At 32.8% G+C, this 25,663-nt stretch overlaps 1 protein-coding gene across 2 annotated transcripts; it reads right to left on the bottom strand.

The window, feature by feature from the left end:
• Positions 1 to 442: 442 nt before the first annotated feature.
• On the bottom strand, positions 443 to 25,097 carry Glrb (glycine receptor beta). 2 transcript variants are annotated; one of them, XM_077803400.1, is made up of 6 exons: positions 24,955 to 25,097; positions 24,765 to 24,847; positions 22,926 to 23,066; positions 15,926 to 16,078; positions 9,570 to 9,910; positions 443 to 739 (listed from the first exon to the last, which is right to left on the bottom strand). In XM_077803400.1, the coding sequence occupies exons 1-6, from the start codon at positions 25,080 to 25,082 to the stop codon at positions 443 to 445; spliced, it is 1,143 nt and encodes a 380-aa protein (XP_077659526.1). In that variant the 5' UTR covers positions 25,083 to 25,097. The 2 variants fall into 2 exon arrangements, with proteins under 2 accessions (XP_077659526.1, XP_026251742.2); XM_026395957.2 differs by having other exon boundaries at positions 9,618 to 9,910.
• Between the last annotated feature and the right edge of the window lie 566 nt (positions 25,098 to 25,663).

Raw genomic sequence — 25,663 nt, 5'->3', positions numbered from 1 at the left:
TAATACCATCTAAAATTATACAAGAATAAGATGGTTTTCTTTGAAAGTTACAAGGAAGGAAATTGGAAATACTACATTTATTAGAATAGCGACCATAACAGGAATCCGCGTGCACATCATTTTATTACCAGAAATATCTGAAGTATTTGCAGTTTACACTAAGCGAAGAAAAATGTTTGGAATTATATTATGTAGTATGCTTATCCTTCATTTATTCCTAAAGCAATATGCTTGCTGTACATATATACATCAATATTAGAGCACAGACATTACAGGATCATGCTGCCATTCAAAAGTAAGGTGCCACATTTTATTACAATCAAATGGCATCCAAAATGCAATATATTGCTATGGAAATGCAAAAGTTTTCACAGATCAGCATTTATGAATTGGGTTGGTCACAATGAAATGGGATTTTATTTGATAGAAATGGAAAAAATCATCATAAATATATAGACCAATATATAACATTGAAGAACAAGAAACAGAAGGGAAATAGTGCTCTTGCATATAGGTCAATTCGCTTTGCTGCTGTTGGAATAACAGGTTTGGCAGGGGGAGGCTTCTTATTGTTCTTTGCCTGAGATTTCCCTAGTCCATTGTTGACTTCAATGGGTTTTCCATAGCAGTCATAATTGGATAATTCAAAATCTCTTGGTAAGCTTCCAACAATGCTGAAGTCATTAGATCGCAGGTCAGACTTAGAAGTACAAACCTTTTTGCATCTGGTCTCACCAACCTGAGGATAAAAATTAAGAACAGAATGCATTTAGATGGTACATCTAAAATTTTCTACTTATAAAACACTCCTCTTCAAAAGTATTTTTTTAAATGGCTGATTTGCACAAGAAGGTGTTTGTTTACACCACAAAGGACCAACAGAGATAGTAAACAACTAATGAAACCATCAGATTGTGTTAACATTTAGGGTTTTGAAATATTGCCTAAATAACAAGAATGTATCATGCAATAAAAGTTTGATTGGTTATTTTACATTAGGCTTTTAAGAGTTATCTCAGTTTGAAGACCAAGTAATAAAAATTCATCCTTGTTCCAGTATGCAACCACGGTACAGATAATATTGCTATGATGTATGGGTAACAGAAATCTCCTACTTTTAATCTTGAATTTCCCTACTGCTCCTATTTCTAAATAGGGTTGTTTACGAATTACAGGCATTTATCCCTTCAATGAGACAGGCCAAACCTCATGTACAAATAAGAAGTAAAAGACGGTCTCAGTTACAAAGCAAAGATTTGCTAGTGGTAGGCATTCATGACTTATTTGTTAAAGTTGCACAAAACCATCACAGAGAAAATACAAAGAAATTTTATATACTTCACCTAGATCATACAGTACAGAGATTATTGAATTATTAGTCTTTAAACTATTAAATTTGAGTCATTTTCTTATAAAACACACAATAATTCTTTCTCACTGAACTCTTGTCTGACAATCAGAAATGTGCTTAGAAAACTTAAAGGTACATTTAACCAGCAATGCCATAGAATAACACTATTACAAAAGGCCATGGAAAGGTGACCTAATGACTCAGTTGCTTAATTTTTTTTTTCTGTTCTTACAACTGAGTTTTGTGATTTGCCTCTGGAATCTTCATTATTGACATTTAGCAACTTTTTACTAAAAAGGGAAACTATCTTATTATCTACTGTTTATTATCTATTATAGTTACTCTATATTTTGCATTCTTTGTATAATTAATATATTAACACATTCTGTATATTGCATTTACCTTTACTAGATTTTGGCTAGATTTAAAAATAGGCCTAATGTAATAAATAAAACAAAACAAATTTTATTCACCAGCAATAATTTAGGTATCAGAAGACTATCTTTTATTTGACATATATTTCCTTAGCAAGTGCCAGATGGTAGTGTTCAGAAATAGATAGCAACAAATAATCCAGACATGCTAACTGAAAAAGTAAGTTCCTCAGAATTTATGACTCTTATCAAACAATAACACTGCACTCCTTTATTGACCTTGGATATGTTAACTACTCTGAGTTGAACATTATATTTATATAATCATTGTATATGATCAAAACATCACATTGTACCACAAATGTACAAATATTATGTATCAGTAAAATAGTAAAAATTAAAAATTAAATGATGAAATAAAAAGTTGATGCTCATTTTCTAAAAAGCACATACAAATGCATTTATATGCACTCCTGACATTATACATTTATTTCCATTTTTTTTTCCAATCATGGAAATTTATTATATTATTTTTGAAGTTAACAAACAAATATTGGCTTCATTATTATACACTTTATTCACATCTATATATTGGGTAAGAATTTTATTGAAAGATGTTTATATAAATAAAATTGTAGAAAATGCACAAAACATATTGATAAGGAGGAATAGTAATTAGGGAGTTAAAAGTTCACCTTTGCAACTTCAAATACTTTTATAAAAAAAGATGTGAATCACCAATATGTTGAGCTTAGAGACTGTTTGATATAAGCTCACATGAAAACACAGACTCATCGTGGTTTAATGGGACTTTGTTTTAACTTTGGTAGGCCAAAGCGAAGAAAGAGGATCTTCCCCTGACCCCACTTTTTAAATATGCAGTTAAAATTTATCTATTGTAAGACCCCCACTGAGCCTAAAAGAGCTGTCCTTACATTTGGAGCGTGTCAGCACAGGTTCCAGGACTGGTTAATGGAGAGAAAGAGGCGACAAGCATAACAACTAAAGTCTAATTTCTTTAAATATGTCTTCAGGAAGCACACACACATGCACACACTCACACTCACATGTTTACCTTTGGCCCCCATTCACTGTCCCACTGAAGTTGTCCAGAATGAGTTTTTAAAACTATTTTTAGCAACTCATCTACCATTTAAGTACCACTGCTTGTGCACATGTAAGCACATGCACAAGCATGTGCGCACACACATACACACACACATACTTGCACACACATGTACCTTTTCTGTTGTTGCTCCCAGACAGAAGATCTCATGGAAAGCTCAAGTTTCCAGTGCCAGTTAAGGCATGTGTCAGCCTCTATGTGGTTCAGTGAACTTTTTAAAAGAGCAAATCACTACCTTGATTGGAGCAGAAGTTAAGAACAGACTCCAAGTATGAAATCTTCCCATTATCCTCAGAATCTCAGAGCAATCTTTAAATTCAGGGATTCTGGGAATCCCAGTCTTATTTTCTCCCTTTACAATTCTGGATATCAAAGGCTTTAGTTGCACTAAAGAATTCACTTTGCAAAACAAAGGAGTACTCTAGCTTCTGCAATAGACTTCAAAAGCATAACTCTTTATCACTTATTTTTAATTTTTGCACAAACAAGACCAAATGGTTTTACTGTAGAAATGTACTTATGATAAATCAGAATTTTTAAAACAGCTTAAGATGTGATTTTATTGTCTGTAAGTAGCTAAACATGCAACCAAATTTATATGATTGTGATCTATGTCACACATGAATATTTAAAAATTTTAAATATTTTTTGTTTATATAACCATATTCTTTGATGAAGCATTTTAATAATTTAAAGATTTTTTCCTACACAGTTTATTATGTGGCTATAGAATATTATGTTTATGCAGAGAGATTATTTAAATATAATAGACATGAAACTAAAAGAAAAACTTCTTCAAGGTTAAAGCAATGTACAAAAGCAGTCCAAAAAACTTCAGGTTGGTTATATTAAGATTTTTACCCTTTTAATTCACTGAAACCTCTCTCAAAGATATATTGGAAAATTCTTATATTCAAACGATTAGAGTACTCTTTGTACTCCTGTGTATGTGTGTGTACATGCCAGTGGAAAAAATAATTTTTAATGATGATACAACTGAATAAGTAAGATTAGTTTCCCAACTGCAGGGATTGGGGAGGGTCTTTGAGGTTTTATTTTATTTTATTTATTTATTTATTTAATTTATTTTTTAATTTTCGGCGGACACAACATCTTTGTATGTGGTGCTGAGGATTGAACCCAGGCCATGCGCATGCCAGGTGAGCTAACTAGTTGGCTGATCTTTTGTTTCATTCATCAGAGATTTCACACATACAAAAAGTTGATACTTTACACCTTATTAGAATATCAAATATATACATGAACATATAAAAGTGCTTGTAGTATGAACACCATTTTCAGTAGTTATAATATGGAAAGAAATAAACTGCTTAAAATAATAACCCCACTTAATAACCCCACTTGTGGCGTAAAAGGAGAAATGTGAGTGAACTATCAAATTAGTGACCTAAATATTAAAATAGCTGAGAAAGTATTACCGTTAAAATTTGAAAAAAAAAATCTACACATTCCTAAAAATAAGTATGGCTGTGTTAATCTATAATTTATAATTTTTCAATTGTTTCTTAGTATGAATATATGCCTCATTTGCTTTCATCATATAAATTTCTGTCACTTCTGAAATTACTGGTAGCAAAAACAAGGTAGCACAATAAAGAAGTTGCCAAGAATTTTTTTTTAAATGATGCAGATAAAACATTTCTAATGCTTCAAAATTTAGCCTCTAAGACTTTTTGTGGTCCTTTTAAGTTTCCACTAATATGCATTTAAAAGCAAATATTTAGTGCAGTATTTCTTGACATGAAGACTTAGGCATGATTTCATGGTGATAAGATTTCTTCTATAGAAGATACAGACGAAATAATTTGCATCTATCAAATGTTAATCAATCCTTATTCAAAACCAAATCATCATTATGTAAAAAAACAACATCTCATTGGTGGACAAATAGCAGCTTTTTAATTTAATTTACTCCCAAATTATGAGCATGCATATTATTTGCATTTTATTCATAAAACCTTTGGTGTATGACTCAGAAAAGGTGCTGTGGAGAGGGTGATAATACCAATAGCAGATCCTCAATTGCTTTTGTCGCATAAAAGGAGAAACGTGAACTATCAAATTAGTGACCCAAACATTAAAATAGCTGAGAAAGTATTTACCGTTAAGATTTGAAAAAAGTCTAAACAATTATATATATATGATGATAAAATTTTTGTATGCAGGCCACAAACCTCACACTAAAAAAACAGACTAAATTATTGTTTATCTTTTCTACCTTTTAAAGTCATTCTTTTCTTGAGCAAGCACAATATTATTTGAAAATGAGCTTCAATTTCTATAGTCCAAATTACATTATACTTCCATTAATTACTATTGTCATTCCACATAAAAATAAATGACATAGCACCTGATTGAAATTACTTGGCAAAAGGCTATGTTTGGAAAAGTGAAATACATTGAAGCAAATGAAACTTGAATCCAAAACCACAAATATATTTTTCACAGGAAAACCACTAGCATGAAAGAAAACAGAAAAATAGAATTTAAAAATTGTTTCCATTATTATACTTTCTTTCATGCATCCAATATGCAGCAATCTTATAAATGAAGTTACAGAGTTTATGTAGGTTTGATGTGTACATTCAAGCTTATTTATTTTTAGACTCATCATTTTGAAATCTGTCTCAAAATAAAAATATTACCTGAGTATAATATTGATTGTGGAAAGTTTATTTTCTCTGATAGAGACTAAGAATAATTTACATTTATTTCCAGAGATTAAAATTTCTGGTCAATTCTTACACTATGTAAGCACTTCTCTGATTTTTATAGCAAAAAGCCATAGCAGTTTCAGAATCCAGAGAAGCCATGTTATTATTAGCAGCTAAAAACATAATTAAAATACAGAAGTTCTTAAATGTGTTGAACTTTTATTCACTGGGTTATTATTTTAATGCTTGAAAGATAAATTTAAAATAACATAATTGAGTCTAATATTTCAGGGATTCTCTTTTCCTTCATATCCATGTTCATAAATAATCGTAATATGCTCTATAATGCTCTAAAAAGCTGCTTCCAATTAGTCTCCTTCCATCAATATTCTACTTGACAGAGTACATTAAGATGTCAAGATCATCCATACATTGGTACTCTGTTACTAGGGGATTTCTGCAGTTATTAAGACCCCATAACATGCCAGTGGATGGAACTGATTATGGCATTGTTTGAAAACAAGCATCTGTTCTGTGGAACATCCTTGCTTTATGCACCAGATCTCAACCAAAGCTCAAGGTAGAGGGATCGGTGGGATGGAAACTTGAGGAACTCCCACCTCGGTACATGAGCAACAAGGCCCCTCTCCCTGTGCAGTATCCATAGAGACTATATAGAAGACGTGGACTTCCATTTCCACCCAGCAGTAACAAGGTACTCCTTCTCCTCCACATTGGGGTGAGATCATAGCAGCTCAACCATGCAGTCAGAAGGCACCCCTCTGCTGTGTCAATAGAGACCACATGGGGAAATCTCCATCCCTCCCAGGAGTAACAATCCCACCTTTACTGAGTGGTAAACCTGGACTTCCTTTTCCTGGAAGGACAGAGTCAGAAAAAGCCAGCTGAAACAGGTTTAAACAAGATTCAACAATTCATAATATAATGTGAAAATGTCTAGTTTACAACTGAAAAATATTCATCATGCCAAGAACTGGAAAAAATCACAAACTGAATGGGAAAAACTCAGTGGATGTCAAACATGTAAAATCTGAGAAAGATATCAGGGCATTGATGATAAATATGCTATAGTGAACTATCATATTATGCTTGAAAAAATTTAAAAAAAATAGAATGCCTCAATGAAGAAATGCAAACTGCAAGCAGAAAACACACACACACACACCAAATGGTAAATTTTAATACTGAAAAAATACAAAACTAAATCCTAAAGCTTATGGATGGTATTAACAGGAAAATGGAGGGGCAGAGGAAAGAATCAGTGAACTGAGAGGTATAACACAAGATATTATCTCATCTCAAAAATAACACAAGAAAATGGGGAAAAATGAAAAGAGCCTGGGGACATAAAAATATTACAATGGCTCTAACATTTTTGTAATCAGAGTCAGAAAGATAGGAGAAAGAGGGCATGTCTGAAAAAGTACTCAAAGAAACAATAACTTAAAACTTTACATATAAACAGGAGACATAAATCTACATTTTCAACAAGCTGAACAAATCACAAAGAAAATTAACCTAAAAAACCCCACAGAAACATTTAACTTAACTTCTGGTCACTAAAGACCAAAAAAAGAACAAATTGAAATGCAAAAACAAGAGACACTTTTCCTATAGGGGAAAAATAATTAGAATGTCACATTTTCATGAAAAGCCATGAGGTCAGAAGGAAGAGGCACAATACTGGTAAGGTACTAATAAAAATGAAGTGTCACATCAGAGTCCCATCCCCTGAGAAAATATCATCCAGGAATGAGAGAAAAACCAAGACATTCTCAGATGAAGGAAAACAAGAGTTCTCACCAGTACAACTATCCCAAAACAAAAATGGATAAAAGAATTATTTAAACAAAAAGAAAAGAATAAAACATCACCTTGGAATATTAGAATGCAAGAAAAAATACAGTAAGAATATACAATAAGCTTTACTTCTCCTGAATTTCATAAATTATTTTATAAGGAAATAAAAATCATAACACTGCTTAATGTGGTTCTAAATGTACACAGAAGAAATATTTAAGGCAATTATAAAGAAGTAGATAAAAGGATGTCAAGGGAAGCATGATTTTGCACATCTACAAGCTTCTTAAGATGATGGCAGCAGTAGACTGTGGTAAGTTATGTATCCAGGATATAGTATCTTGAACAACCACTAAATAAGTTATACAAAGAGAATATAGAATATTCAAAATGAAATTCTAAAAATTGTTCAAGTAACCCACATGGAACAGGAAAGAGAAAATGGACAAACAAAAACATGACAGGAACTTACAAATGAAATATAGACTGAAATCCCAACATGTCAATAATTACATTAAGTATAAATGATCTAAATAAACCAGCTAAAACATTAGACTTGGCAGAGCAAAAACCATAAACCAGCTACCAGTTGTGTACCAGACACTCACTTGAAATATAATAACATAGACATGCTGGATGTAAAAGGGTATGTAAAAGGGTAGGAAAAGAGATATTACAGACATGCCTTTATCAAAGCCATGATAGTTTCATATTAATGAAATTTTTTTTCACTACTCTTCATGAAGTGTATTAGGAAATGTAAAAATTATACAATCTGAAGAAGCCTCCCCAAAAGTAGCAGCTAAGGATTTGCAGATGGTCTGGGCTTTAGGCTTGGAAAATGAGTGTAATGATAATAACAACAACAACAAAGGAGCTGTAGGCAGTACCATAGTTCATTTGCTTTTCTATGTAAAAAATAGGTATGTGGCCTACTTGTCTAGCATTTAAGGTAGGAAGAGTAGTGGTGGTCAGCAAACTTATAGAGTGGTATGGGGTCTGAACATAAGCAGAGCAGATAAGATTTTTAAGATTGGAGGACAGTGTGAATTGGTCAGTCTGCTATGGAATTTGTCATTCTTAATGGAATGAAAATGGTCTCCTGGTTAACTAGTCTTCCCTACAAGAAGACATCAAAAAGGGGCCCTTTAGGGTAGGGAGAGAGCAAACCTTAATCAAAGAAGCTGCCTGTTGTTCCAGGACTTGTCATTACTTGACTCTGAAGGCAATGCCAGGATCAAGTGGCAAGGCAAGGTCAAGGAATGAAGCCCTATCCAATTCTCCAGCCACTAATGGTTGGACTAAGTAAGTAGCCTGCCTGATGCATTCTATAGGCAGTTCTCTAACTCCCTGGGGAACAGGTCGGTTATTTCATCAAGGGCATTGGTTCCCCCAAGTCTCATGACTGATGGAAGGTCCGTGTGGTCCTCTGTCATTTCACCAAGGTCTATCAGATGAGAAACATAGGGAGTTCCATATTCTGGCAAGATCTCCCTGTTTAATTAGAACCACGAAAACAAGCTTGTCGTGAGCAGTTAATAAATCATGTGAAACCTGGACCTTGAGACCTACTTTTGAGAACCCTGTGATGGGAGGGCGCCAGGAGAAAGCCCATTTGCAGCTTGACTCCTGTCGATAGGAGAGTTCCTTGCTTGCTATGGAATTCACTAGTTCAAAATCCTTGATCTCAGATCCCAGCTGCCCAGGGGTAGAAGAGATGGGCTTCGTGGGCTACGCCCCATCTGTGTTGTTTTTCTCAACTTCGTCCTGTTTACCCTAGAAGTTTTCACACTGAAAGCCTTTAATGACCATACCTATAAAATACATGCTCGGGTTCTCATTCCCTTTGTTATATCCAGCCTCCGTCAGAGCTGGATCACCCCCTGGGCCCCTGCTTTTCACTTATTTCCATGTCTTTGTCTTTATCTCTTAAATTTCTCATACCTTTAATATTTCTAATAGGACTTACTGCCCTCATTCGGGCAAACTGAACATACAATGTTTTTTTATCATTAAACTCAGTGGAAAGTCCTCAAGACATTTTTAATTAAGTTACTGATTTTTTATTTTCTTAAGTAGTGTTTGATGTACGTGTTTTGACTGTTATCTAGCCCAAAATGTATGTTGGGCTCAATTCCTTTTCATCTGTGAGAGGAAAAAGTAAGTGAATGTGAATTCTGTCACATCTTTTCACACAGAGAACAGTATCTCTCTCCTGATACTGCAGAGAGGATGGGGGAAATCATTTCAATGAATAATGTCATTCTTACCTGCAATGTGCTAATATGAACAGGAGTCCCTGTACCATTCACAGTATTCTTTTTAGCTGCATTTCCACCTTTCCCATCTGCTTGCTCAGCCTTAGCGATTCTGGCTTTCTCAGCCTCAACTCTTTTAGGGTTGTTCAACATCACCTGGACAACAGCATACTCCACCAGGGAAGCAAACCCAAAGAGGAGACAAGCAATGAGCCAAACATCAAGGGCCTTCACGTAGGATACTTTGGGAAGCTCAGCAGCAAGGGTGGTGCACTCAGAGGCCAAGCTCAGGACAGAGAAGATGCCTACAGAAACAGAAACGGAAATTAAAAGTTGCCTGGATCCCTAAAAAATGATGTGCACTCATTGATGATTCACTAATTTCCTCCCCAGTAATTTTCAATGAGTCATAAACAATTCGTTAGGTCCTTCTAAATCTCAAAGACTAGAAGAAATAATGTATATATGCTTTTTATAATATATGAAATATTATTGATTAGGTTTTGGGATGTTTGTAAATACTTAACATCTTAAAAATAAACATTCAATGAAAACACAATTTGGTTCTGGTTTAAATACTGAAGTTGTCTAAACTATTTTATGGGATCTGAGGAACTATAGAGCTCTCTGATTAAAGAGGATTATTTCATTCTTCAGTTTTGTTTCAGAGATATTTCAATTACAGAAGGAATTTACACTCATGAACAACCAAATTTGAACAAAATAGAATTTACAAATATATTTTCTGATAAGAATTATTTTTTAAAAAAAGATCGGACAGAAAAGACAAAGTAGAGAATATTTCTGATTGCTTCAGGAAAAGCCAATAGCAACGACATCCAATTAATTATAACTTTTCAACAAAAGGAATAGAATTCTACTACACATAATATTAACTGTACATAAAAACTTGGTAAGTCAATTTAACTAAAGTAATTAAAGCTAGCATAATACACATTAAATTACATAATTTTAAAGTCCTAATGAAGAATCCCAAAAATGAATCTTTCTCAATTGCTACCCTCTATCTAATTTTCCCTTCTCACTTTCTCCCTTGCTTCATATTTTCAGGAAAAGGGAAGCGGAAATATGACCTGTTGACACAGGCTACCAATTACACAATGGGTCAGAAGAAACCTCATTCACTCTCAAAGGAGATTCACTTTAAGTCAACTCAGCTACAGGTTAGACTTGGCTCTCTGAGTCCATTTCACTTAATCGGCTGAGTATAGTATTTTCTTCTTAGATGTGGCCCCTTTTAAGAATTAATGAATATATAATTACAATAATAAAAAGTATACTAAACTCTCATTTCCCTTCCATTTAGGGGATAAGCACTATATTATCATTAATAATTGGTTAAAGCACTACAATTATATTCTATTAATTACATAATTTTAAAAGCTTCTGAAAGGTGTCAGTTTTGTTAAATTGTTCAAGAACCTAAGATACTCTCTACTAGATATAGAAACTTTCTAGTAGAAATATAATGACTTCTGAAGATGAAGTAATATTAATGATTTGATAGGCATCTTGCTATTATAGCAATTATCCTCAGTTCTGAGGAAAAACTAAGAAGTAATTAATAGAACTGTATTTTCAATGTTCATATAGGTCTCAATGTTTTCCAAACTGGAAATGGAAAACAACCCACCATCTAATACTATTTAGCACCTGTACTACTAGCTTCTAGGCTACACCATGAATATTTACCTGATTTTTTTTCTTTTGAAAATTCATATTTTAAAAGCAATCAGTACTGTAAGCAAAACATTCAACTTAGTTGTTGTTCAGGGATATACTGAATAAAGTGGCTACATTTAAATTTTTTTTCTTCTTTTCAGATATACATGTTAGTAGAGTGTTTTTTGACATAGTATACATACATGGAGTATAACTCATTCTAATTAGGATCCCATTCTTGAGGCTGTATTTGTGGAGTTTCACTGGCCATGTATTCACATAATAGTGACATGAACATAGGTGAACATAGGACAGTTACGTCCAATTCATACGACTGTCATTTCTATTTATATCTCCCCTCCCTTTCCATCTTTCCCCTTTGTCTAGTTCAATGAACTTCTATTATCTGCCTTCCCACACCTCCTTAATTGTGTATTAGCATCCATATGTTACAGAAAACATTTGGCCTTTGATGTTTTTGGATTGGCTTATTTCACTTAGTATGAGAGTCTCCAGTTCCATCCATTTACCAGCAAATGACATAATTTCATGCTTCTTTAAGGCCAAATAATATTCCATTGTGTATATATACCACATTTTTTTTATCCATTCATCTATTGAAGGGCACCTGGGTTGGTTCCACGTCTTCATTCTCCAGTACCTTCCCTTTCCTACCCTCCTCTATCCCCCTGCTCCTTTCTTCTAACTTATTGTTTTCTTTTCTACTTTCATAACATCATTTTCTTTTTCTTTTCTTTTTTTTCTGTCCAGGTTCCACACATGAGAGGAAAACATATGACCCTGGACTTTCTGAGTTTGGCTTATTTCCTTTAATAAAATGCTCTCTCCAGTTCCATTTTCCTGCAAATGACAGGGTTTAATTCTGCTTTATGGTAGAATAAAACTCCACTCTGTATATATATATATATACACCATATTCCCTTATCCATTATCAGTTGGTGGGATATCTGGGCTGTTCCATAATTTGGTTATTGTGAGTTGCGCTGCTATATGAATGGATAGTCATGCATCACTATAGCATGCTTACTTTAATTCTTTAGGATAAATACTGAGGAGCTGAGGAGTAGTATACCAGGGTCATTTGGTGGCTCCAATCCTGCTCTTTCCAGGATGGTTGTACTAATTTACAGTCCCACCATCAGTGTGTAGGTGCTCTTTTCCGCTCACATCCTTGCCAGCCCTTATTATTACTTGTATAGATAAAGTTATCTGGTTCTTAACGAAGGTGCCAAAAACATACATGGGAGAAAAGACAACCTTCTTAACAAATGGTGCTGGGTAAAATGGACATCCATACATGAAAGAATAAAACTAGTTCCCTATCTCTCACTCTGCACAAAAGTCAAACTCAAATGCATCAAAGACCTAGGAATTAGGCCAGAAACTTTCCAACTGCTAGAAGAAAACACAGGGGCAACAATCCAACATGAAGGCACAGGCAATGGCTTTCTCAATAAGACTCTAAAGCTCAGGAAGGAAAGTAATGGCAAGAATTTTAAAATGAGATGGCATCAAATTAAAAAGTTTCTGCACAGCAAAAAAAAAAAAAAATAACAGGAGCATGAAGACAGAACCTACAGAACTGGAGAAAATCTTTGACAGATACTCTTCAAATAGAGGATTAATATTCATAGTATAGAAAGAACTCAAAAAACTTACCACCACAAAAATGAAAACCCCAATCAATAAGTGAACTAATAAGCTAGATAGAATTTTCTCAAGAGAAGAAATTCAAATAGCCAAGAAGTATGTGAAAAAATGTTCAACATCTTTGGTAATTAGGCAAAAGAAAATAAGAACTTTCCTGAGATTTCATCTCATTCCAGTTCAAATGACAGTCACCAAGGCCACTCTTCACTCTTTCCTAGATAACTTCCCCTTTTATTTCTTCACTTCCTTCATTTCTTTATCAACATTACTTCTCCTTAAGGCCTTTTCTGATAAGGAGGATGCTTTCCTTATATCACTGACTGACATGTTACATACTGTATTTATTTGGTGTCTGTTTTCCTCTCAAAAGAATATAAACTCATTAGAACTAAGAAGTTTTGAAAAATTTATTAGCTACAATTTATTTTTAGCTATTTATTTTGTGAACTACATCCCAATCTTCTTGAACAGTACCTTGAAAAATAGCACAAAATAAGTATATATATATATTTTTAAATTTCTTTTTAGTTGTAGGTGGACATAATATCTTTGTTTTATTTATTTATTCTATGTGGTGCTAAGGATTGAACCCAGTGCCTCACGCATATGAGGCAAGCATCCAACCACTAAGGTACAACCCCAGCCCCCCAAATAAATATTTTTAATAAATTAAAATATATGAAGTGTTTTTCAAACTGTAAAGCACTATATAAGGGTAGCTTAAAATTAACTTCTGAGTATATAATGTGGACTTTATACTCATTTTGTTAATCTTCTCAATAGCTCCTGCAAACTTTCCCATCTTGGTTAATGTTCACATTATCTTTCTAATTTTTCGATCAAAGAAAGAACCTTGAATTTCCCATGATTCTACTTTCTTAAATCCCACAAAGGACACAATGACAAATATCTTTTATCATGCCTGAACTGACATTTCAGCAGAGTTATGTTTAAAGTGGTTAGATCTGTTCTCCAAGTTTTTCTTGTGAACACAGAGCTGGAATTCAAAGGAAGGTTTGGTCCTGGAGACTGACTTTCAACAAGCAAATACTTTTGCCCCAGGGATTAGGGGTATAACTCAGTAGTAGAGCATGGGCTTAGCATATACAAGACCCTGCAAACAATCCGCAGCAACAAAAAACAAAATAATTACAAAACAATAAGATACTTCTGCCCCATATAACAGAACCACCTGAATATTAAATGAAAGCTCAAGGACCTCATATCAGAAGTCTGAAAGAATGGGGATTTGCAGAGAAAAATCCTTTAAAGAAATATTAAAAGAATGGGATGTCTCAAAAGTACCCTTGGAAATGTAACACTTAAATAGATAGCACTGCAAGATTGCAAAATATTTTCAATATAAATTGATTATTTGGGAGAAATGCATGATAATTTTGACAAGTCTAAATATTTAAATCTAGTGGGATTTTTTTCTTGCATTGGTTTGTCTCCAATACAATTTACTACATAGTTGATTTTTATCCCATAATGAATTAATTAATCTATCGTCATTTTGTCATCATTAACCGTAAGATGAAATTCCCCACATTTTTTATTTTTTAAGATATCAATTTGGTCTTTGTGGTGTAATATTAAATGTAAACCATGAAATTTCTTATTCAGGTAACATTGTCCTTTTCATTGCTTCTTTCCTGATTTCCTAATCTTTAAAATCTGTACTTCATTTAATTCCTCCAGTGAGGTAGAAACAAGAGGTACACTGGTCTTTTGAATGCAAGGAAAATATCACATGTAACAAGAAATCACTCACGAAAAAATTAGAAACATCACAGTCCACCTATATGAATTCCATGTGACATTCAGAAAACACACAGACACAGAGAAATAAAAAATTTTAGAACACTCCAAAGCAATCAAAAATCTATGTCACAATGTCCATATTTTCAAATTTGTTCACTTTACCCAGAGGAAGGGCTCTTGCTAATTTTCTCAAGCAATGACTTTTCAACTCTTACATAGACACAATTTTCAAAAGAATAGCTAATGATGTTTCTATGTCACCAATTATTAAAAATAATAAATTGAGGAGCAGGAAAAAAACAGGAAAGATAATTAACTCTTATGTTAAGTCATATAAAAAGATAACTCATATCATTACACTTATGTATCACTCAATGCTAGGGTTATATTCAGAGAAAAGCATCATTATGTGACACTGTCATTGTGTGGATATCATAGAGTATACATACACAAATCTGCACGGACTAGCCTACTATTTACCTAGGCCACAGGGTATAATATCATATATGAAGTCCATCATTGACTGAAATATCATTATGTGGTGCATGACTGTATACCCTAAGATTGTGAGATGTATATAATATTATTGAAAAAGATTTTCATCAAAATAGCTGTTTTTAACTTTGACACTATTGAAGATATTTGATTTCAATAATAGGTAAAAGTTATATATCAATAATTATTGAAAAAGAATAGATTAAGTGCTTCAAATATCCCGAGTATACGAAAAGAAAAGCTTCAAAATATAAATATTAAGAAAATCTAGTTCATTATTAAATTTTGAAAGAAGTTTCCCTCCATCAATTTCAAGAGCCACAGTTTCAAAGTAGCTGATTATATCATCAGTTATTTACAGATACAGGTCCTTTAGTACTTAACTGAAATCCAAAGTGTTTCATATTTCAGATTTCTTTTTGATTTTTAAATTTTTGCATGTATTTTATATGAATCTTTGGAATGGGGCCCAAGTCTTGATACAAAACTCCTTTACATTTTATATACACTTTAAACACATAACCAGAAAGTAATTTTGTACAATATTTTTAGTGCACCTGCCTACCAATGGTAATCTATCACCTGAGGTCAGGTGTGGAATTTTCTACTTGTGGTATCAAGTCAGAGCTCAAATTCAGATTTTTGTATTAACAATGTTCAACCTGTGTAACAGTCCTGACATGAGGGAGAAGGGTAGAATACTTTACCCAGGGGTACTCTGGCAGCACTTGCATCTGGGTTGATCCAGAAGGAAAGCCAGGAAAGAACCACAATCAGCAAGGTTGGGGCGTAGACACCCATCATGTAAAACCCGACCTGTCTCCTCAGGGTGAATATGACTTCCACACACGTGTAGTAGCCTTTCAGAAACAGACACATTACAGGTATGAGGTTTGCACCAACATTTTACTGTAAAAATAACTAACATACCCATAAATGACAAGACATTTCCATCCAAGTCAGTTTCACAAAGTCAATGCTGCAACATGAGAAGCAGATCCCACCTGCTGCTCCACAACAGCAATGTCTAGGTATTTAAGTCTCTGTGCAGTGAACCTCCAATAGTTCAACCCTTCCTGACCTGAGAGTACTACTGGGGAAAAGGATCTATAGGAGTCATACAGGGAACAGTAAATCAAAGCACAACAAGTATAAAAGGAAACACTCTTGGACAATCCTTTCCCCGCAATAGATTTTTAACCACATGTACCACTGCTTATCAAGAAGGGATGGCAGTCTACCACAACTCAAATGCATAGTTATAACAAAATTTTGGCCCGGAGCAGTGGCACAGGCCTGTAATCCCACTGGCTCAGGAGGATTAGTTAGGAGGATTGCAAATTCAAAGCCAGTCTCAGCAAAGGCGAGATGCTAAGCAACTCAGTGAGACCATGCCTCTAATAAAATACAAAAAGGGCTGGGGATGTGGCTCAGTGGTTGAGTGTCCCTGAGCTCAATCCCTGGTACCCTGGTAATAATAATAATAATAATAATAATAATAATAATAATAATAGTTATTATTATTATTATTATTTAAGTAGTTTTGGAGATAAACATTAGCAATGGGAAGAGATTGGTGTTTTCAGTGTATATTCACAAAAGACTAAAGTGCCAACATTTGGTCTTATTCTCCATTCCCTCCCCACCTCCACTCTAGGCCTTCTGGATGCACTCTAATGGGGGGAAAGGACTTTCATTTTCACACACTGAGACAAATACAGAAATTTCTTTACAACATAATTCTAGAACTGCCATGACAACTAGTCCCTAAAGTTAATCATGAATTATAGGCAGGCTCATGGTAGCCTTTGCTGCTTTAAGAAAATAAGTGACAAATCTCACAGCACTCCAAACACAAGATATGGTTACAGATGCTGAAGGTGATATTTAAATGCTTCAACTCTTTTAGTTAGAAATTCATAACTTATATACAGAGATATGATAAATTGTGGTATAAAGGTGTATTAAGAATTGAAGCACAAATAATAATAATAATAGAACTCATGTATAATGGCATAATTTGGCGTGAACATACTTTATATAAGAGTTATGAAAAAAATTGTGCTATGAATGGATAATTACAATTATAATGCATTCCACTATTGTCATGTATGCAAGAAAATTTTAAAAATAAATAAATAAAAGAAATTTACACATTAGATTTAATGTGTAAAAAAATTTAAAAAAGAAATAAATAAAAGAAATTTACACATTAGATTTAATGCCTAATATGCCTACTTTAGGTAAAACAATGTCATTGTCCAGTTAATCAAAGTGAGATTATGCATAAATACCAAAAAAATTAAAATTTCTCCAATTGTTTTCAATTTAAACTGTACATAATTACTTAAAATTATTGGAACAAATAAATGAACAGAGAATAAGGGAAATAATTAATGGGGGAAGTATAATGTTACTTTTTACTCTTTTACAGTTAAATAATAGTTTACCTAGTCTTCCTAATTAGGATGATTATACACATTTCTAATGCTAGAAAAATGTTCATATTTATACATTATAGTACCGAGAGCAGTATTTATACACAATAGCTTCTTAATAGCAGTTACAAAAAGGAAGATTATTTACATCCTCTTAATAAGTAAATGAGAAATCTATTTTTTCTTATGAATTATAATCCTTGCTGCCTCTGACAGATTTTAAAGATAGTAGGAAGAGTATGAAACAAAAACAATTTATTGATTGTAACTGACATAAACTGTAATTATGCCAAATACTCCCATATTATATAAAAAACAAAAGTGCAGAGCTTCTTTCTAAATTTTATTTTCATTAAAACTAGGCAATATATTAAATCATTCACAGGTTTTATGAGATAGAAAAAAAGCAAAACAATAAAAAATTTCCCTCCCTTTCCTGTTTCCCACCCCTCATTTTAACTTCCTGCCCAATCAAGAACATATGTTTTCAACAATCATGTGTAATATTTCAAAAATATAAACTTTTGTAATTACAATTACTGCAATTAAGAAAGATCAGTTCCAATTAAGAAATGCAGTTCAGAAGTACTCTGCTTTGAAATAGCTTCGCTTCTTCAGACTGTTTTACATTCACCAACCACATAGGAAATGGAGCATGATAAAGGTTTCTAAACAAATTATATATATTTTAGGTAGCCTTAGTTGTCACAAAGATTATAATTTACCACAAAGCAGCACACGTTAAAAATAAAATTTTACATTCCATCCCACTCTGTTTAAACGCCATCCTAAATCATAGAAGTCCTGTGTTTTGAAGCAAGTCTCTAGCATGTACCTTTTGCAAAGTTACTGACAAGGGGAGCCTCACAAGACATGGATGCATTTTGCAATAAAATACATGCTTGATATTATAGTGATTTGGTCCATAAACTTTGATGAGAAACATTTCTTGATCTTTTTTGATCTTTCCCTAGTACTGTTACATTTATGAGAGGCAGGTGGCCAGTTAATTGATATAAATGTTCATTGGGCAAATTCAATTTACTTTCTATTTCCTGTAAGGTTTTATTTCATTTTTCACTCAGCCTACCAATTTAAGTACTTTGAAATACTTCTCTACCTTTCTGATTTCTTTCATCATAGAAAAGCATATTTTTAAAAAAGTTAATGTTGAGTCATTATTTCTATACAAATTAAAGAGAATAATAGCCATCACTTTATATATATCGCTCTATTGTATCTTCCTACTATTTTACATTGTTCAGCATTCAATGTCCGATTTTTATAAATATCTAAGTACTGACCAACATTAAAATGTTTCACTTATATTCATATAATGACTTATATAAATGTTGATGAAGTACCTGGAACACAGCAAGTGTCAAAAAATATTATATTAGCCATAAGCTCTTTATTATTTTCTGTAGCTAATGAGATTTCAGTGACTTATTTATGATTACTCAAAGAATACCACAAAAAACCCTACTCATGACTTTTGACTAATCCTCTCAAGTCTTTGTACCACACTAAAACCTCTTATTTCCCTCTAACAACTAAAATGAATTTTTATTGTATTTATTTATCACACTGGATCACACTGGATTATGGCTCTATAAAGAGCAGAAGCCTGTCTTTTATTCATTGCTAAGTCTCCAATGGAGATGTTTTTAAGTAGGCCTTAAAAGTGAGACAAGAAAAAAAAAAAGGATGGTGGGGGGACCCTAGTATTTTCAATGCTATTAAATAACTTTGTGCTCTAAAACAAAATTACAAATAAAATTGCTAGCTTTATTTTCCTCTCTAAATGATAGTTAAAACTTCAATAAGCTAGTCTTCAAATTTATCAAAGAAATTTAGACAGCATTCATTTTGAAATGCTAAGTATATAATCTGAATGTAGATAACTAATTTTTAAAATTATAACAGGACTCCACAAATTGTGTAATGATATCAAATTCAATATTCTAGTGCTTTACTTAGTAACAGTATGACCTCAGCCAAGTGTCTCTGCTTCATTAGCCTAATGTGTCAAATGGGGATAATAAAATACTTAACTCAGAGGATTATTGTGATGATTAAATAGTATAATTCCCGAAAAGCACTTAAAGTATTGCCTAGCATAGTAAAAACTCAAAAAGCTGTCTACTAAATATATGTTACTATAAAATAATCCCAAAACACTTTTTTTGGCTTTCAAGATAATTTTTTTCATTACTAGATGGGTTATAAAATTCCTTTAAATTCTAGTCTTCTTAATTTGAAGGAGTTTGGATGGGTGAAGGAATACTATGACTAGTGCCAAGGCTGATGTAAATTTGCTTGTTTACATTCAGTAAGTCCTTCAGTTTCCCTGCACTTCAGTTATTATATGTGTTAAATAAAGGAGCTTGCAGGGTGCCATGATGCATGCTTGTAATGTCAGCAACTTGGGAAGCAGAGGCAGGAGAATTGCAAGTTCAAAGCCAGTCTCAGCAACTTAGCAAGGCCCTAAACAATTTAATGAGACCCTGTCTCAAAATAAAAAATAAAAAGGTCTGGGCATGTGGTACAGTGGTTATGCTCCTCTGGGTTCAATTCCCAGTACCAAAAGAAATAAATAAAGGAGCTAGCTACTGTTTATCTGTAAGATCACTTCTATATCTAATAATCTATGTTTATCTGTGGCTGATTCATTGAGTATTGGACAACCTAATTTTTTTTGAATACTTAACATTGTTAAGATGGCAGTACTCCTCAAATTGACCTACAAATTTATTGCATTCCCTATCAAAATCCCAGCTACTTTCTGGGCAAAAATTGACAACCTGATTCTAAAATTCACATGAAAATTCAAGGATCCCCAAATAGCCAAAACCACCTTGAAATCTAAAGGATTCACCCATCCCAGTTTCAATAATTATGACTAAGTTATAGTACTCCAGATTGTGTGGAAAACTGGCAAGGGTTTAGACAAAAAGACCAATGGAATAGAATTGAAAGTTTATTTATATATTTAAAATATATAAAATAAAATATATTTATATATTTAAAATCAATTGTTTTTTTGACTAGAACACCATGACAATATGTGGAGCAAAAACATGGTCCTTTTATTTAATGCTGCTGGGATACTGGATAACCTCATACAAAAGAAGGAAGTTTAGGCACTCAAACCATATACAAAAATTATCTCAAACTTGAGGTCCTGTGTTTAATCCTCACCATCACACACACCCAAAAGAATATGACTCAAAATGGATCAAAGACCTAAATAACCTAACAGATAAAAATCTAGTATCCCAAAACACTAGATTCTTAGAACTCTACAACAGAGCTAGGCACAGAGCTCCTGCCTGTAATCCCAGGAACTCAGGGGGATCAAGCAGGAGAGTCACAAGTTCAAGGCCAGCCTTGGCAATTTAGTGAGAGGCTGTCTCAAAATTTAAAAGAAAAAGAAAAAGAAAAAGGGCTCAGGAAGTAGCTCAGTGTTAGAGCATCAGTGAGTTCAATCCCCATTACTGGGGGGAAAACAAAACTCTGTAACAGAAAGACCAACAGCTCAACTCATAGATAAACAAAGAACCTGAATAAACATTTCTCCAAAGAGAAAAACAAATGATGGTCTAATTTTTAAGAACTCTCAGTTTTTGACTTGTTTAAAACTTGATAATTTTTTAGCAATATACTCAATTATTATTTCTCTTAAGCTAATATACTATAAGCTCCATTACTGAAAGAATTACATAAATGTCATATGATATGTCAATGTAATTGAAAGTCGACAATAGATGCTTACTTAGCTTATTTCTAAGGGTTATGGTTTAGATTTGGAATGTCCCTCAAAACCTCACGTTGTTCAGAGAGAGGGCTTTTGGGAACTGATTGGATCCTAAGGGCTCTGACCACATCAGTGGATTCATCCATTGATGGCTGAATGGAGCACTGGGAAGTGGGACACAGTTGGAGAACATGGGTCACTGAGGACAAGATGCCCTGGAAGGGTTTATTTCCTTTCAGCTTCCTCTTCTCTCTCTGCTTCCCAGCGGCCATGAACTGAGCTGCATTTCTCCACCACATCCTTCTACTCTGATGTTCTGCCCTATCTCCAGCCCAAAGCAACACAGCCAACAGATCATGGGTTGAATACTCTGAAAGATGTGCCAAAACAGTTCTTTCCTCCTCTAAATTTTTCTTGTTAGGCATTTTGGACAAGACCACAAAAAGCTAACTATTATGCCCTTTCCTCTTTTGTTGTCTTTATTATAATGTTGTAGATACATAAATGTTCACTCTCTTGTTTTACTATCAAGAGGATTGTTTTAAATTATAGTTTGTACTCGAAAATGTCATGATGGTGGCCTTTTATCTCAAACATTTTATCCTCTAAGGTCTCCGTGACTAACCTATATACCATTTTACTACTGCAACATAAATATTGCAATACAGTTAAACTTTACTTTTATCTACTCCTGAATATCTTCTGGCATGACTTATTTCTAAATACAAAATTAGAATTATGTGGCAACTCACAAGTTGAACTGATTATCACTACTAAAAATGCTCAAAATTTCAGCATTTAAAAATTTATGTTGCTAAGTGAAATAATACTATATTCACTAGTTAAAGCCTCAATGCCTATAACTATCACTAGGCAACAAAGTTGAATGCTAATTATGACATTACTGAATAGTAAATATCTTATTTTTTGCAAGAGCTCAACATATTTTAATAAATAAAGATGATTTGCTTTTCATAACTCATTGTTCTATGATTTAGGCCAACAAGACTGTACAGGGAATATTCACTGATATCCAATTACCTTCCTCTTTCATTGGTTTCTGTATAGCACAAAGATCCATATTCATATTTTAAAAATTTTAAAATGGGCAAATCACCACTTAAAAACTGTTCAAAAGATAGTGGAAGAATACACAAGGATTACATTGTTCATATCCAAAAATATTTAGCCCCAAATTGAATCTCACCAGAAGTAGAATATCTTGGTGACATGTACGAAAACCAATGCCTGGGAGAGTTTGCATTACTACAATAAAAAATCAAAAACCTCTTACCACCAGAATTACATAAAGCAAAGCAAATCTATCTCATAATTAAAAGACCAGAAAACTTCAGTGAACGTAATTCTGTGTAAGTTTTAGTATATGAATATAAATAAAAAATACTTGTACAGAACTTATGTTTAATTCTTTTCTATCCTTTAGTGTCTATTAATATTAAAATGAACCTTTGAAATAGATCTGTTTTATTTAAAATAAAGACTATCACTTACCAGTGCCTTTGTAGTATTTTGTACAGTTGCCGTATTCAATATCCTCCTTTTTAATATCAAATTGAGGCAAAGCAATTTTTTCTAACTGAACAGGATCTCCTGACTGCCAGATAAATCTTAAATCATCTGTTGTGTAACCAACTATAAACAAAAATTAATGAAAATGTTAGAATGAAATATAATTATTAATAATTTCTCAATGTTTTAATACTCCAAATATTAAATAAAGGTAATAAAATAGGACACTCTTATTGTAGTTAAAATATAGAGTTAAAAATCAATGGTCATTCATAAAAAATATAAGCAGAATGGTTACAGAAAATTATCCTAAAGAAGGAGTAAGTTTAATTAACCAGCATATTTTTAATAGTTGAAATCTTAGGGCATCATATATAGCAATTCACTTCTATATGTTAGAATTCTTAAGTCTCCATCAATAAAATGATAATAAATGATACAAGATTTTTGCATACATGTATTTATAATCATGCGATAGGAAACCCTAAAAATTTTAAAGGAATGTAAGCATTTTAACTACCTAATTTTTTGACAAATCTGTCAGGAGGACAGGACAGGAGTTGCATCATGACAAAAGAGAAATCACCATTTTCCTGTATGTACATATGAATACCATAGTGAATCTCACCATCCTGTACATCTATAACAATGGGATCCTCATTAGAATAAGATATATCCATGCTTCCATAATTATATCAAAATGAATTCTACTGCCATGTATAACTTAAAAGAACCAGGGAAAAAAGGGCAAATCAAACCATCTCTCAAATGGACATCATTATAATATCATTTCAGCATCCTTTTGGCTGCAGTTACTGTGGCTACAATTCAAGGGTTACACAGCATAGAGCAATCTACCATTGATACCTATTGTGCCTCTATTTTTTAAATTCAATATTTTAGTGCATCTACTGATATAACTAAAATGCAAATGCACAGTTGAAATATTTTATAAAAATACATATCTATAACAGACATAAAACACATATACATATAACAGATATAAAAATATGTACACACATCCATATACTTATATGTGAAAAGGCTCATTTTATAGTTTGAAAGCAGTAACTATTGTCCAAATATAGGATCCACTAATAAAAAATAATAACAAAGTAAAAGTGTAAAATCTAGCAAGCATATGCATTACATTTTACAAGTTTATTCTTCACTTGTTGCCCAAATAGGTCATGTTATATAGATATTCAGACTAAAAATTTCATGTTAATTTTAGTGTTAATTTGTCAAGATTTATGAGCTACTTTTATTTTCAAAGGATAAGCACATAGCAAATTAATTAATGTTTCGCAGAAAATTTCAATTAATATACATCTAGCACATCTTTTATAAACTAAAAAAATGATCATGGGAACATTAAAAATATAATTTTGAAAAACACCAAAATATACTTTACACATTCATAAGAATGAATAATTGATAGAATTTACAGAGTTATTTTTCAGTGTTTTTCAAATTTTCTGCTATGAAAATGGGTCATATAGAAGTTATTTTATTTAGGATACCATTTTTTCTTTACCTTTTCTCTATTACTCATTCAAATGAAGATAGCAATTGGATTTAGGTTAGAAGGGTATGCACCCATATCAACTGTACTAAAATCAGACTGGAACAGAAAGTATTTGTCAATCTCCATACAAATTAATGTAATAAAAGAACAACTGTAATTTTCCAAAATTATTCAAATGACCATTAATGGTCAAAATTATTTGTTTTATCACTGTTATATAAAATGTTAGTAGATTATATTTTCTAGATATAAGTATTTTATTTCCAAAATCACTTATGGCATTATTTACATACAGCTCTCAAGTTGCATCTTGCAGCGTTGTGTGTCCATGGGAAACAAAGTCAAGTCCAAAGGGCATGAGAGGGTAATGGATAACCTGAAAGCAGGAACAGAGAACTCAGAGATAATTTAATATATTCCTCTGTGATCCACTGATTGGAAAAGAAAAATATAAATAGACAAATATTAAGTATAAAGGAGTACCTCATGCTGACAAGGACATCACCATCCCGAAAAATAAACAGAAGGATATTTTCCTGGGTGACATCATGAAAATTGGCACTTTTTTCATTTGCAAAAAATAAATCAGGTTTCCACAAACATTTGTACATGGTGGGATCCACTGTCAGTGCATCTGAGCCCCTAAAATCACTAGGTAGCTTCAGCCTGGGATCGTTCCATTTTTGTCTCAGAAAGATGTTAACTCTGTAGTCCTGGGAAAAAATAAATAAAGGTGTGCATGTGTGTATTTAATGCTATTTTCAGTCATTTAAAAAATAATTAATGTTTATATGAATTGCTATTTCTAAGAACATGTTCAACACCAGAATAAAAAAGCATTTCAGCAATTAGACAAATATTTTTGCTCCTCTGACATTAACTAAGATCCCAACAACTCATAAATAGAGCTCACACACGATAGTCCTTTGATGTCTCCTGGGAATTGGTTCCAGGATTCCCTGTGGATGCCAAAATTCATGGATGTTCAAGTCCTTCATATAAAATGATTAGTATTTTCATATGATTGATGCAAGTCTTATGTATACTTTAAATCATTTCTAGTTTACTTATAAAATACAATGTAAATGCCATCTAAACAGTTTTTATATGCACTGCTTTAGGAATGGTGACAAGCAAAGTTCGTACATGTTCAATACAGATGCAACATTTTCCCCAACAGTTTCCATCTTTA

This window comes from Urocitellus parryii, chromosome 10, assembly GCF_045843805.1.
Source record: "Urocitellus parryii isolate mUroPar1 chromosome 10, mUroPar1.hap1, whole genome shotgun sequence".
NCBI classification, from domain to species: Eukaryota; Metazoa; Chordata; class Mammalia; order Rodentia; family Sciuridae; genus Urocitellus; species Urocitellus parryii.
The sequence above is the reverse complement of the archived record's forward strand: the minus strand, read 5'-3'. Positions and strand labels throughout refer to the sequence as shown.

Coding starts and splice junctions, on each gene's coding strand:
- Glrb (XM_077803400.1), bottom strand. CDS start 25,082: ATGTACAAATGTTTGTGGAAACCTGATTTATTTTTTGCAAATGAAAAA. Junction 9,911..15,925: donor TGCTGCCAGAGTACCCCTGG/GTAAAGTATTCT, acceptor CTGTTTCTGTAG/GCATCTTCTCTGTCCTGAGC. Junction 740..9,569: donor TTTCCCCCATCCTCTCTGCA/GTATCAGGAGAG, acceptor TTTTATCCTCAG/GTTGGTGAGACCAGATGCAA.